This window comes from Muscardinus avellanarius (genome assembly GCF_963383645.1).
Source record: "Muscardinus avellanarius genome assembly, chromosome: 6".
In the NCBI taxonomy this organism is placed as follows: Eukaryota; Metazoa; Chordata; class Mammalia; order Rodentia; family Gliridae; genus Muscardinus; species Muscardinus avellanarius.
In genome coordinates, this window is record NC_137791.1 from 133,855,931 (window position 1) to 133,869,069 (window position 13,139).

The window sequence follows — 13,139 nt, forward strand, 5'->3', positions numbered from 1 at the left end:
GAGTGATTCTAATTGGTTTGCCTCTGAATGTCACTTGGCCCTTTGCTTTTGTTGCCTTTAAGATTCTCTGCTTGGCTTCCACATTGGTCATTTTGACAATTATGTGGCGTGGGGATCCTCTTCTCCGATCCTGTCTAAAGGGAGTTCTACAAGTTTCCTGGACCTGTGTATCGACCTCTTGCTCTATGTCTGGAAAATTTTCTGCTATTACTTCCTTGAAGAGATTGTTGATCCCTTTGGTTTCACTTTCTTTTCCCTCCTCTATTCCAATTATTCTTAGGTTAGCTCTCTTAAAATGGGCCCATATTTCTTCAATATCAGATTCCTGCTGTCGGATATTTTTTCCTAGATTAGAAACTATGCATTCATTTTTGGAATGATCATCTTCTAAGAGCGAGATTCTGTTCTCCATGTGTTCTAATCGGTTGTTTGTGCTTTGAATTGAGGCCTTTACTTCATTAATTGCATCCTTTATCTCTTTTTGGCTCTCTATGAGTTCTTTTTGAAGCACCTCTATTATTTCTACAGTTATTTTCCTGATTTGATCTTCTAGAAATCTCTGATTTTCTGTTTTATCGGGTTCTGATGTTGTGGGGTTGTGAGCATTCATTGCTCCATTGTTATTCCTCTTTCCCATGATTTCGGAAGTTTGTGCCTTCTCTGGGTTCTTCCCTTGGGTCACTATGACTTCACTTAGGGTGTTCTGGATCTCGAGTCAGTAGTATCTCAGACCCCACTACTCCTTTACTGGGTTGTATCACAGAGTCTCTGACCCAGAGAGTCAATAGAGGCTGCTTTAGACTGTGTGGGGTGCCAGGTTGCACGTTCTCCCATGGTGTGATATCACTGCCACCGCCCCTCTCCCACTGGGTCAAGTCCCAGTGTGTACAGTACTGGGATTTCTCCGCTGTGGCCCGCAATTTGACTCACTGTTCTTGAGTACGCAGATGTAGCTGTAGTGAATTCGGTGCTGCTGCCACCGGTGGCAATATGGCACCGCTGCTACGCCCTCGGCTGTTGGGCTGGCGTTTTTTTTTTTTTTTTTTTCTTGGTTTTGATTTCCACTCTGAATCCCTGCAGCGTGTGCTGAGCTCAGACACTGGGAGCTTTAGATGTCCTCTGCACCAAGAAATCCCGCCTGGCTGTTCCGCAGCAGCTCCCCTCGGCTTGCTGTGGCTGTCCCGTGAATTCGCCAGTGCCGCCGGCAGTATGGTGCTGCTGCCGCGTCTGCCGCATCCTCAGGCGTGAGGATCTCCTCTGTGGCTCTGTTCTCAGTCCGCTTTCTCTCTGGAGCCTGGTGATTTTTTTTGTTTCTCTGGTGATGTTGTTTTCTGGCTTTGAAAGGCGCTGATTTTGTGGTAATGGATATTTGTTGTTAGCGGGGCTCTTAAGCCCCGCTTTTCTCGGTCGCCATCTTCCCGGAAGTCCCAGCCTCAATCTTTAAATGGCTTTTTTCAAGTTCAATTCAAAGCCAGCAGAGCCAGGGCTCAGGTGGAGAAAATTGATTTCATCACCCCTCTGTCAACGTTGAACTCTCAACCACCTTTACCAACCAAGTGGGAAGATTCCAGAGCCTTCCATGGCCCATAACACAAAGCAGACCCTATAGTTTAAGTGATTTGGGGGGTGAGTAGGAAGACCTGGTGACTGGCAGAGTCTGTCTCTTATAGAATAAATGGTTGGTATATAGAAAAGCTTCCGATTTTTTTAAGATTGATTTTGTATCCAGACACTTTGCTGAATTTGTTGGTCAGTTCTATAAGTCTTTTGGTTGCATTTGTTGGGTCTTCTAAGTATAGTATCATATCATCTGCAAACAGTGAAAGTTTGAGTTCTTCCTTTCCTATTTGTACTCCTTTGATTTCCTTTTCTTGCCTTATTGCTCTGGCTAGAGTCTCAAGTACTATATTGAAGAGAAGTGGTGATAGTGGATATCCTTGTCTTGTTCCTGTTTTTAGAGGAAATTCTCAAAGTTTTTCCCCATTTAATATGATGTTGGCTCTGGGCCTATTGTAGATTGCCTTTATGATGTTGAGGTATGTTCCTTCTATTCCAATTCTCTGTAGTGTTTTCATCATAAATGGATGTTGGATTTTGTCAAATGCTTTTTTAAAATTATCATATTATTTTTGTCTTTCGTTCTTATAAGAAAAATGGAGACAAGGCCTGGTTTAAGGAAAGGAACATGGAGGGCTGGGTCAGGAGCGGAGGGCACTGGCTGGGTGGGAAGGGGGAGCTTGCAGGAGGCAGCACCTGGGCTGAGACACAAGACCTGGCTGGGTGAACAGGAAGTTGGACACAAGCACCCTGCAATCAGGACACAAGGTGAGACCCTTGGTGTTCCTCTACCTTGTCCCTGCAAACACAATCTGGCATCAGCCCACCAGCAGGGGTTTCTCCTAAACTGTGCTCATGGCACAGAACCCTCCAAACTGGTCCCAGAAAGGCATACACAACTTAAGGGAGGCCATTTGCATAGTTGGGAAGAGGATTTTCTTTCTAAGAGGACTCTCTGAGAAAGCCACTGGATGGGCAGAGCCTCCATCCTCTGCTGGCCTGGCCTGGCCCTTTCAGCCCTTTCAGCCCTTTCTCAGTCACCCCCATTAGCAGAGGTGCTGGGGGATGGGTTTGTTCCCTGAGGATGTGTGGCTGTGACTCAGGCTCACCAGGTCCAAAGCCCAAGGTCATACAGTCTTGAGGAGGATTGAGTCCCCTCCTCCTTTCTGTCCAGAGATAGCATTTTATTTGTGTGTGGGGGGGGCAATTATTTATTATTATTTTTGTAATCACACATCACTTTAGAATACAAGACTTGAGAGGATATACAAGCACACATCATCTAATTAGCCCTCATCCAATCCCCATCCCATTCCCTCCCCCTCCCTAGATCCCATGCTTAATTGTTGATTATCTTTGATATAGTTGTTTAAGTACCTCATGAGTTTTAAAGAGATTCCATCCTTCCCCATCCCCTCCCCTCTGATTGGTCACCTTAATTGCTTCTTAATAGGACCCTTTCTACTACTCGACCTCCTCCTGTTACCCCTTTCCTCCTAGTTCTTGCTAATTAGGGGAAGCATCTGGATTTTATTTTCTGTGCTATCTCTCTGTGCATGCCGCATTGCAAGTTCTGATCCCACTCTTGACGGCCCCAGTAGTGGCCTGGCCACCCAGAGAACTCTGATCCCAACCTCGCTGGCTCCAGCACCAGCCTTGCCTCATGGGAGTCCCCGATCCTGGCCTCACTGGCCTCTGCACCAAACTAACCCCTCAGCTGGTTCCTCTCCTCACCTCAGAGGCCCCAGCACCAGCCGAGCCTCACAACAGGCTCCGATCCCAGTCTCGCTGACCCTGGCACCAGCCTAACCCCTTGGTAGGCTCCTATCCTGGTCTCGCAAGTCCCAGCTCCGTCCTTGACTCACAGCAGTTTCCGATCCCAGCCTCGCTGGCCCCAGCACCGGCCTTACCCCTCGACAGAGACTGATCCCGGCCTCATAGGTCCCAGCACCGGTCTTGCCTCACAGCAGGTTCTGATCCCAACCTTGCTGGCCCTGGCACCAGACTAACCCCTTGGCTGGCACCAATCCCTGCCTCGGAGGCCTCAGTAGTGGCCTTGCCTCATGGCAGGCTCCGATCCCGGCTTCGTTGGCCCCTGCACTGACCTCACCTTTCAACAGGCTCCAGAGGCCCCAGCACTGGCCATACCTCTAGGCAGGCTCCGGTCCTGGCCTCGCTGGTCCTGGCACCGGCCTAACCCCTCAGCAGGCTCCTATCCAGGCCTCGGAGGCCTCAGCACCGACCTTGCCTTGCAGCAGGCTCCGATCCCAGCCTCAATGGCCCCAGCACTGGCCTAACCCCTCGGCAGGCTCCGATCCCAGGCTTGGAGGCCTCAGCACTGGCCTTGCCTCATGGCAGGCTCCGATCCCAGCCTCGCTGGCTCCAACACTGGCCTAATGCATCAGCTGGCTCCAATCCCAACCTCAGAGGCCCCGACACCGGCCTTGCCTCATGGCTGGCTCTGATCCCGGTCTCGCTGATCCTGGCACCGGCCTAACCCCTCAGCAGAGTCCGATTCCAGCCTTGAAGGCCCCAGCACCGGCTTTGCCTCATGGCAGGCTCCAATCCCGGCCTTGTTGGCCCCAGCACTGGCCTAACCCCTTGGCAGACTCCAATCCAGGCCTAGGAGGCCCCAGCACCAGCCTTGCCTCACAGCAGGCTCCGATCCCAGCCTCGCTGGCCCTGGCACCAGCCCAAACCCTCTGCAGGCTCGGATCCTGACCTCAGAGGCCCCAGCACCGGCCTTGCTTCATAGCAGGCTCTGATCCTGGCCTCACTGACCCCGGGACTGGCCTAACCCCTTGGCAGGCTCCGATCCTGGCCTTGGAGGCCTTAGTAGTGGCCTTGCCTCACAGCAGGCTCTGATCCCGGCCTCGCTGGCTTCGGCACCAGCCTCACCCCTCAGCAGGCTCCAATCCGAGCACTCTTTTCACCCAGCAGGTTGTCCCTCATTCCCGAGGTGTGTGGTGGTAGTATTCTGCCTCTGAGGTAATTTCTTCAAAAGTTCCAGGTGTATTATGTCAGAGCTCTGCCTCCCCTGAGTACTTGCTGCTGCCAGTGCAACTGCCTCCACCATTTCAAATCTTTCCCAAGCTCTTTTCCCATAACGCATAATGTCCAGTGTTCCTAAGCATGCGCGACAGTAGCATTCGACCTTTGGAGTAATTTCTTCAGAGGATCAGGGTGGGTTGGATCAGATGTCTGCCTCTCCCAAATCCAAGTCTCCACCACCAAGGCCCACATCTTGGCCACTGCTGCTGCTACCGCCTTCCTCCTAGGTCTCCTTTAGCCTCTCTTCTTACAGGTGATGTCCAGGATTCTTAACGATGTAGAGAAGCAGCAGTCCTCCTTCACGGGGAATTTTTCCAAAAGTTCCAGTTCAGATGGATATGTTTTGTCTGCATCTCCAATATTCTAGCTGCTACCAGGGCCATCTTAACCCCTCTCCAATATTTTTCTTTTTTCGTTTCCCTTTTTTTTAAAAAATAAGAGAAGAGAGTATGTATATTTGGGGAGGATGTGGGATCAGGCACTTGTTAGCGATGAAAATTTTTTTTTCTTTCCGGGTGGGAGGGGGGTCTCCTAAGGGTGCCTCGCCCGCACCTGCCCACCCGCCCGGGGTCAGGTCCAGGTCCATGCGGCCCGGACCTCAGGGGCCTTCCGGGTCGGGGGGTCAACTAGGGGAGCCCCGCTGGGCCACTCACCTGCCCGGAGTCGGGGCAATGTGCCCCGGACCTCCGGGGCTTTCTGGTGGGGGGAGGGGTTGCCTCCAGAGAGAGCATTTTATAGATCAGATATTTTGTGCAAGGAAAGACTTCTAAGCTTAAAAGGGGGGAAGGGTATAAATGGATAAAATGTCAAGACCCAAATGTGAAAAGCAAACATTTTTTTAAAATTAAGTAGGCTGGGCGTGGTGGCACACACTTGTAATCCCCATGCTTGGGAGGCAGAGACAGGAGGATCGTGCAGGTTTGAAGTCAGCCGCGCTGGCTTAAGAGACACTGTTTCGAAATTTTAAAAAGTATAAAATAGGTCTGGGAGTGTAGCCCCGAGGTAGAAGGGCTTCCAGGAACCCCAGTACTACACACAAAAAAATCAAGTAGAAAACAGAGGAGGAGGTTCAAGGGAGGAGGGTATCTGTGTAGCCAAGGCTGAAGAAGGGCAAGACTGCGAAGATGCAATGAGTGTCCAGGTTAACCATGCTGTATTTATATTTTTTACACAAATTCAGATGTAGCTCCTTCATTAATCAACCTCAGCCTTCTTCCTCCCCTACCCTTCCTTTCTGGCTTTGCTGAGGTTTCCCCTCCATTGTCTGGAGTCCCTCTGGTATCCCTAATACTCCCTAGCTCGAGCATATTAGAAAAAACATATGTCCCTTCTCTTTCTGTGCTTGGCTGATCTCACTTAACATCATGTTCTCCAGGTCTTTCCATTTTCTTGTGAATGACATGATTTTGTTCTACTTTATTGCTGAGTAGAATTCCATTGTGCTTATTTCCCATAATTTTGCAAACCATTCATCTGTTGATGGAGACCTAGGCTGGTTCCATATTTTGGCTATTGCAAATTGTGCTGCTATGAACATGGATATGCATATGTTACTGTAGCTCTCTGATTTCAACCCCTTTGGAAAGATGCCCAGGAGTGGTATAGTTGGATCATAAGGTGGATTCATTCCCAGTTTTCTAAGGAATCTCCACACTGATCCCCATAGCGGCTGAACAGTGTAAAATAAAAGAGTTCCTCTTTCCCCACACCCTCACCATCATTTGTTGTTATCTGAGTTCTTTATACTTGCCACTCTGATTGGGGTTAGATGGAATCTCAGCATAGTTTTGATTTGCATCTCCCTGATGGCTAATGATGTTAAACATCTTTTCATGTATCTATTGGCCATTTGTGTCTCTTCTTTTGTGAAGTGTCTATTCAATTCAGTTGCCCATTTCTTGATTGGGTTGTTTGTTTTGCTAGTATAGAGTCTTTTGAGCTCTTTTAAATATTTTAGAGCAAAGTCATCAGGAGTTAGCAGGCCAGACAGCAGAGAGGAAGAAAGGAGTGCAAAGTGATTCCCAGGTCCCCTGGGCAGGTAAGAAGAGGGAGGAGGTGGGGGAGGTGCAGGCTTGCCAGGAGAGAGAGGCTGGGAGGTGACGTGTAGGCGAGATTGCTAAATGTGACTTCCTCCATGCAGGCAGCCTCGGGGCTATGTCTACCTCAAAGGCTTCTGGGCAGCTCTTAGATCTTTCAAAGTAGCTGGAGAACCGTGGTGTACAGTAGATGAAAGCTGCCTTAAGATCCTTACTCCCTTCCTGCTGGCCTCAGGAGCAGCCTAATGCTTCAGGTCTACCTGCCCATAAAGCAGGACCTTTGAAAGCTCACTGCAGGACTGGAGCTCCCAGCTGCCAGAACGAAAGGCACTTACTTGGCTCCCCATCAATTCTTAAATGACAGCAGGTGACTCACCCAAGAGCTTGGTGTGAGTCACTACGGATGCACCGAATTTCAGCTCCAGCTCTGTGGGTGTCGGTGCAACTAAACAGAAGAGTTACATTTTTGTTATATCGTGATGATCAAACTTAGGCCTTTTCATTCCTTCATACGTCTCCGTAAGAGTCCTCTGAGTTCATTCATTTGCCCCGTCACACAGCACAGTTTTTTTTGTTGTTGTTGTTGTTGTTGATTTTTGTTTTTTGGGTGTTTTTTTTTTGTTGTTGTTGTTTGTTTGGTTTTTTTTTTTTTTTTTTGCCCTACTGGGGATGGAACCCAGGGGCATTCTAACTCTGAGTTACGACCCAGCCCTATTTTTTATTCTTTATTTTGAAACAGGGTCTCATTGAGTTGCAAAGGGCCTCACTAAGTAGCTGAGGCTGTCTGCGAACTGCAATCCTCCAGTCTCAATCTCCCAAATGCTGGGATTACAAGCGCGCACCACCAAGCCCAGCTCAACACTCTTATTAAGAAAATGTTTACCTTGAACCAGGTACCATCCAAGGCTGAAGGTCCAGTGGAGAGCAGGAGAGATGGGCCTTCACTCCATAGGGTTTGCAGTCCAAGCCAGGCTTGCTGGCCTAGGTCTGCAAACCCATCTCTTGTCTACAGTTCCTACCTATCTCTGATGGAGTCCCCAAACAGTCACAGACCCTGCAATTTCATCCCTCAAGGCTCAGCTCTGAAGTATCCCTGAAGGGTAGCTGAGCACACCTGCCTGCCTCCCTGTTGCTATATGCTGAATGTTTCCAGTCCCCCAGATTCACAGCATGAAACCCTAACCCCCAACAGGATGGTGTTTGGAGACGGGCGTTCGGAAGACCGATTAGGCTTACATGGACTCCGAAGGTGGGGCCCATGATGGGATTGGTTCCATTGTAAGAAAAAGATGGATGACCAGAACTCGGTCATCTTCTTGCTGCCCTGTAACCACAACCAAGAACAGAGCTCTCACCGGGGAACTGGAGGGCCAGCACCTCACTCCTGAACTTCCAGCCTCCAGACTTTGAGAAAATAAGAGTCTGATGTTTAAGCCACCTATTTATGTCCTTTTGTAAGCCTGAGCATCCCCAATCCTAGATATACTCAAAGAAAAGATGTACAACCTGCTATGAAGTAAGAAGCCCTCCTCCCTGGAGTTAAGAGGCCATCTCTAGAGAAGCTAGAGAGAAGATGACCGATGGAGGAAATGTGGTCCAACAAGAACCCAGGACAGAGCCACAAGGAAGGAGAAGTGGTCCCTGGCCGGGAAGCAGGGATTGGGCGGAGAATTCACCTGAAACCACCAGAGAGGTCACAGAAGAAGGCTGAGGCAGGAGTGGTACAGTAGCCCAGAACTTCATTTCTCTCCCATTTAATATCTGAGCTAACACAGCTCCCTGCTCTGTGAGATCATGAGCACTGGGACTCCTTCCCTCTGCACCAGGGTGGATCTCTGTTACCTTGTGTTCTAGCAAATAGAAATGAGAAGAAAGGGGAAGGTCCATCCTGTTTCTTTAGGGACATGGCCTTTTTTCGTGGTAAAATTGTATTTGATACTTATTCACATGTGGGTCCTATATTAAAGGGGTAACTTCTGTCAGTATAATTATGAAATGCATTATATACACAAAGTATGAAAAGGACTCTATAGAAAATAGGAAACCTTGGTTCTTGTAATTATGGAGGACAATGTATATAAAAATGTTAGGAAAGAAATCAGTACACCTCCTCAGCCAGCTGACACCCTCAAATGACCAATCTGCTTCTCCCCAATTCCAGGGTCGCCACCAGCAAGAATCTTGTGCTAATCTTTGTGGTTTTCTTTGTGATTTGACTTTCCTAACATGACGTACCTTGACAGTGTTTGGTTTGTTTTGCCTAGTTTTTATACCTACACAAAGAGCATCATCCTGAAGATATTTTTCTGTGCCATTTTTATTAACATATATTAGTGGTGTTTCTGTGCCTTGCTTTTTTATTAACATCTATTAATGGTGTTTCTGAGCCTTGTTTCTTCACTCGGCATATGTTGTTGAGTGACTCCATGCTGCTGTGTGGTTCTCGCTGCCTGAGAGTGCTCCTTTATAGGGATGCATCCTGATTTATTTACCCATCCCACGTCCACAAGCATCTGAGTTGTTTCCAGTTTTCTTGCTCTGCTGACAGCGTTTCTGTGAACATCCGCAGCCAACGTGCAAAGGGACTCTGTGAGGATGCCAGCCTCGGCTATCTGAGCAATGCAATGTGGAAATCACCAACCTTGTGTCACTACTGAGCTCCAAAATGTGGCTGTGCATCTGATGAAGGAGAGGGAGATAGGAGAAGGAGTTCCAAAGAGAAAGAGGGAAGGGGGAAGAGGAAACAGTATGTGCAAAGATCGTGAGGCATAATATTAGAGGAAAGTCATCAGGGCCATTTAGCTGGAGCCATGTAAGGCCTCAGAAAAGAAATTAGCCATGTTGGAGGCAGGGCTTCACTGCTAAGGAGGGTTCCTAGGGGCATGGCCTTGGGGATTATAAATGGCCCCTCCTTCCCTTGCTTGCTCTCCTTTGCTTCCGGCCTCCATGATATGAGAAAGAGCCCTTGCTCTCTCCCTCTTCCTGCCTCTCATCGCCATGCCCTGAGCTCTATAGGTGCCAACCTAACATGGACTGAACTCTTGAAATTTCCAGAAGTGTGAGAAATTAAGCATTCCTTCCTCTAAGTTGTGTGGTCAAGGCTTTGGGATGACAACAGTGAGCATGCGCACTGAAACAGGCAGAGAAAGTGAGGAGAGTGCTGAGCGTGGTGGAACACACTTGTAATCCCAGTACTTGGGAGGCTGAGGATGGCGGTTCACGGACAACCTCAGCTACTAGTGAGGCTCTCAGCAACTTAGTGAGACCCTGCTTTCAAATAAAATGTAAAATGGGTTGGGGATTCCATCCCCAGTACCACAAAAATAAATAAAAATATAAATAAATAAATAAATAATAGGGCTGGAGGTATGGCTTAGAGGTACAATGCCCCTGGGTTCCATCCCCAATACTGCAAAAAACTAAATAAATAAAAATTGAGGAGAAGGAGATCTGAGAAGAAGAGTGGCACATGCTAGGCTGCCACAGAGGCCGTGGTGAGAACACTGCCTTCCCTCGGAGTGACTGAGGACATCAGGGTGGGTTTTGAGCAGAGAGTGATAAGTTCTATCCTCTGCCCAACATGACCCCTCTGACTTTTCTCTTGAGAATAGTCATAGTGGTCAAGGTGAGAAGGACGGAAAGTAGTTGAGAAGCCATTGCAACAGGACAGGTGGCAATTTGCACCCAGTGGTAGCCATGGGAGTAGTGACAAGTGCTCAGACTAGGAATCCATTTCCAGGCAGAGTCAACGTGACTTTGTGATGGCTCGATGCCTATGGGAGAGGTAGGGAGGTTCTCACTGGCCCGTAGGTGCTTTGATTGATCTAAACCATCTACGAACAGAAGCATCATCACAGAGCTGGGAGACCAGAGGAGAAACAGGTTGAGGACTCGACAAGTCAGATGACCATGACCATTCAGCTCAAGATGGAGTGAGAAACTGGATGTGTGTCATTTCATCTCCAAAACAGTATGAGGGTATACATTACCATGTTGCAAATAAGGGAACTTCCAAGCATGGTGGAGCCCGACTGTAATCCAAGCACTTGGGAGGCTAAAACAGGAGGATCGCAGGTTCAAGGTTAGCCTCAGCAACAAATAAGGGAACTGAATCTCAGTGGATTAAAATTCTGTCTTAGATGGGACACCATTAAGCTTTGTCACCACATGTAATAAAGCAAGCGTGTGGATCCCACCCAGCTAACAGCAGAGCTCCAAGTTCTCCCTACACCTCCACATGATACATGATTCACAGGCTCTTTGTGAATGAGTGGGAGGCGCATGCTCTCAGAGCTAAGTACTCCAGAGTGTGCAACATGTACTACATGCAGCACTTTAAAGAAAATGTTTCACTTACTCCTTGCAACAGCCCTGGAGGTACCACTATTATTCTTATGTTACAACTACAGAACTGACAGGAAGACTCAAGTTCTTTGTCTGAAGGGTCTGGAGTATATTCTAGAGATCAGTCTCCTAAATGCTGTGCTGTGCTCCAAAAATAAATGTTTTTCAGATCAAAAAATTAAGTGGAATTGACCAAAATCCAGATAGTATTTCTTGTGAAACATCATTCAAAGAGTGTCACCTTTACTCTAGGTTATGGTTTAAATATAAAATGTCCCCCAGAGCCAGGTGTGTGGACACACACCTGTAATCCCAGTACTTGAGAGACTGAATTTGAAAAATCACAAGTTTGAGACCAGCCTCAGAAACTTAGTGAAACCCTCAGAAACTCAATAAGACCCTGTTTCAAAAGAAAACCTAAAAAGGGCTGGGGGTGTAGCTAATAGGCAGAACGCTCCTGGGTTCAATCTCCAGTACCAAAATAAATAAAATATTTTCCAGGCCTCATGTAATAGACAAGACAGCCATGCTTGGTGGTGGGACTTGGTTGCTAGGGGAAGTCCTGGGGACCTGGCTGGGGACGGTTTTCTATGACCAGCTGTTTCAGCAGATTTCCTCTTCTCTCTCTACCATTGCCATGATCTGACACAACCTCTCTTTCTGTTCTCTGACATGCTGCCCTTAGAACCCACAGCTCTGGTGCCTGCTTGGAAGCTGGCATAACATGGGCTAAAATCTCCAGAACTGTGAGCAAGTAAAATTCTTCTTTCTCCAAGTCTTGCATGGCATGGGGTTTGGATCCCAGAGGCCAGAATGTCTACTAAAACACTCCGGATTAATAGATATTTGTTGCATAAAAGAGTTACTTCCCTGACAAGTGGAATCGGAAAGCCTTTTCTTCAGTAAGCATGTATTGAGTATCTCTTGTAAGCCAGTCTCTGAACAAGGTACAAGAGCTACGGAGGAGACCAAGAACATGAAGCTCAAGGTTCTAACCAGGACACACAAGCCAGTGGCCACATCCAACAGTTCTCTTGTTTTTAGCCTCTCTTATTTGTGCAAAACTCTATCAATCAATGAATTGGATTTTGGCATGTTGGGAAAAACGGTGTTTTCTTGACCTAAATGATGGTCTAGATTTTTCTTATGACCTGGGCCATTACTCTTCCCCTGTGACGTTGCTTGGCCCTCTGGATAGCAGAAACAGGGGAGAAAAGTTGTTAATGGTAAATATAAACATAAGGGGTTGTTCAGGAAGTGTTACAATTTGCTTTTATGGCAATTGCTTTATAATGCCTAATTTGCAAAAACAAAAAAAAAAAAAATTAAAACTGACATTTCCTTTTCTTTACCTGAGCATAAAGCTGAGGTATTCTTGCTTTATCTGAGAACACATCAAGCAGTTTCTCCCTTCCCTTACAGAGCCAGTTTTACACAAGTGGTGTTTGATCCAGGAATATTGACATATGAACAGGGAGCTGTGGAAAAGAAAATCTTTTCAGAGATGGTTAGTTTACGATTGTTTATTTGACTCTTTTTTTTTTTTTTTTTGTCTCTGTCTTTCCACAGAAAAGTCTGGACACTTACTGTTTTCTGGTCTTTGCGGCAGTTTGTACTGCGGGTGCTACCTACTTGTATTTTGTCCTGCCTGAGACCAAAAACAGAACCCATGCAGAAATCAGCCAGGCATTTGCCAAGAGGGGCAAAGCGAGCCCGCCGGAGCAGAAGGGCGACCCTGCAGCAGCAGATGAGAAGGCGAATGGGGGGCCTGGGCCGGACTCCACCTCTGCATCGGACTTTTGTATCAAAAACAGCACAGTCTGAGTGGGTGCTCTCTCCATTTCAGAAAACCAAGCATTTCCCCATGTTTGAAAGGCTTAAAACTGACTGAAAATAGGCAAGTTCTATCTTATTCAGAATTTTTAAGTAAGACTGTGCTAATCTAGCATCACAACCATTAGTCACAGCCCATTCTCCCAAACTCTTTTGAAAATCGGAAAGAACCACCCTGTGTGTGGCAGACCCAACCTTCTTTAACACAGATCGATAGCCTGCCTTCTTCCTGACTTAAGCTGGTTTCCAAATGAAATTGGAGAATCATATGGAAATGCTTTCCTCAAAGGAAAACAGTCTGGTCTGATACAGGATCTG

The 13,139-nt window shown here is 47.4% G+C and overlaps 1 protein-coding gene across 1 annotated transcript in view; it reads left to right on the top strand.

Moving 5' to 3' along the window:
• SLC2A9 (solute carrier family 2 member 9) overlaps window positions 1-12,812 on the top strand; it is a gene marked incomplete at both ends in the record, with an annotated part of 109,738 nt that extends 96,926 nt beyond the window's left edge. Inside the window, one exon of the mRNA XM_080697274.1 lies at window positions 12,558-12,812. Within this exon, the coding sequence (XP_080553400.1) occupies window positions 12,558-12,812 (255 nt within the window). The remainder of the gene's footprint in view (window positions 1-12,557) is intronic.
• Window positions 12,813-13,139: the final 327 nt, after the last annotated feature.